This window comes from Bidens hawaiensis, unplaced genomic scaffold (genome assembly GCF_021521415.1).
Source record: "Bidens hawaiensis isolate Kalapana, Puna unplaced genomic scaffold, B.hawaiensis_p1.1 tig00025779_1, whole genome shotgun sequence".
In the NCBI taxonomy this organism is placed as follows: domain Eukaryota; kingdom Viridiplantae; phylum Streptophyta; class Magnoliopsida; order Asterales; family Asteraceae; genus Bidens; species Bidens hawaiensis.
The window spans coordinates 336,426-337,846 of NW_027494127.1; the positions used below are offsets into that span (position 1 = coordinate 336,426).

At 37.2% G+C, this 1,421-nt stretch overlaps 1 protein-coding gene across 1 annotated transcript; it reads left to right on the plus strand.

Annotated features, from left to right (window-relative positions):
• Nucleotides 1-276: 276 nt before the first annotated feature.
• Nucleotides 277-1,068, plus strand: LOC143572236 (uncharacterized). The gene has a single exon (XM_077057452.1). The coding sequence runs from the start codon at nt 277-279 to the stop codon at nt 1,066-1,068; it is 792 nt and encodes a 263-aa protein (XP_076913567.1).
• Nucleotides 1,069-1,421: the final 353 nt, after the last annotated feature.

The following is a 1,421-nucleotide window of genomic DNA, read 5'->3' on the forward strand; positions in this document are numbered from 1 at the left end:
CCAGACGGTGTTGTTCATCGTATTTTCTCTTTCTTAGATACCAGATCTATTGCTCAAAGTGGTCGCCTATCAAGTAGGTGGAGAAATATATGGAAATTCCACCCCTATTTGAACTTTGATATCAATCGACCTTCCTATGAGGCAAGCGGCTCCAAATTTTCCAAATATGTTCGCAGTTTTCTATCTAAGCGTGACGACGTTCCCGAACTTTCCACCATAAAATTTCGATCAAATTTCATCAGTCTTCCGCTTCTCAAAAAGATCATTATGTATGCAATGTCGCATAGTACCCGGAAGCTAATGATTGAATTCTCGGGTGAGAAGCGAACAAGACGTGGTGGAATTGACTCAACTTTGTTTAGTTCTCAACATCTCAAGCATCTCTTTTTGAGAATTGACTTTGGGCTAAAAGTAAGTCCACCTCCGACTTGGGATCTTCCGGCTCTAACCACTTTGGGTATCAGCCGCGTCACATTCAAATTGGATGATGCCAGTGAGTTACAGTCTATCGATTTGTTTTCCCAGTTTCCAAATCTAAAAACTCTTATCTTGGAAAATTGTATTATGTCTGCTAATATTGATACTTCTATCATCAATTCAAGTGTGTTAGAGAGTCTGTCATTAATAAATCTTCCTAATTCATGTGAGTTTGTGGTCTCAACACCAAATCTCTCATCTTTCACCTATATTGGCATGGCTCAGTTCTCATTATCTGTCAATGATCTTCTTTCATTAAAGACAGTAAACTTTCAGATAATCTATCGTAGATCTCTTAAGAAGCAACCAAAGGTTCTTAAGATGATTATCAAAACTTTCAGGCAACTGTATAAGGCAGACTCTCTTACTTTAAACTCAGGCACCTTGAGGGTTCTTTCTGAGTTCCCAGAATTACAAAGTTGCCCTTTCACGAGTCTGCAAAATATGACTATTGTTGCACGCTGGGTACATATTTCCCCAGCTGAGTTTGCTGTTGTCATCAATTATTTCTGTCGCGGCTCTCCAGGTTTAAAGTTTCCTGTTAAAACTCAACTAACACCGCCATGGATGGAGGAATCATTTGTGTTCTAGTTATTGATCATTTACCTGCAGCTTGAAGAAATCATCGTCTGGTATGCTCAGTATAAATTATTTTATTTTTGCTAAATATTGGTTGTACTGTTATTAAACTTACAACTGCTATTGTCGTCTATTATGAGTAAGCATGCCGTATTATTTGTTATGATCTTGGCTTTTAAAATAATCACTAAACTTGTTCGTATTTGAAATAATCACTCTGTTTTTTGGTCTATATTTTCTCACTTACATATTCTTGAACAGGTACAACATGTCAACGTAACTGAATGTTTGGTGTAGGGAAAGTTGTCGTGACTGTTTTCTATCCTCTCTATTAAAATATTTATATAACATTTCGGCCGGTCTAT

Coding starts and splice junctions, on each gene's coding strand:
- LOC143572236 (XM_077057452.1), top strand. CDS start 277: ATGTCGCATAGTACCCGGAAGCTAATGATTGAATTCTCGGGTGAGAAG.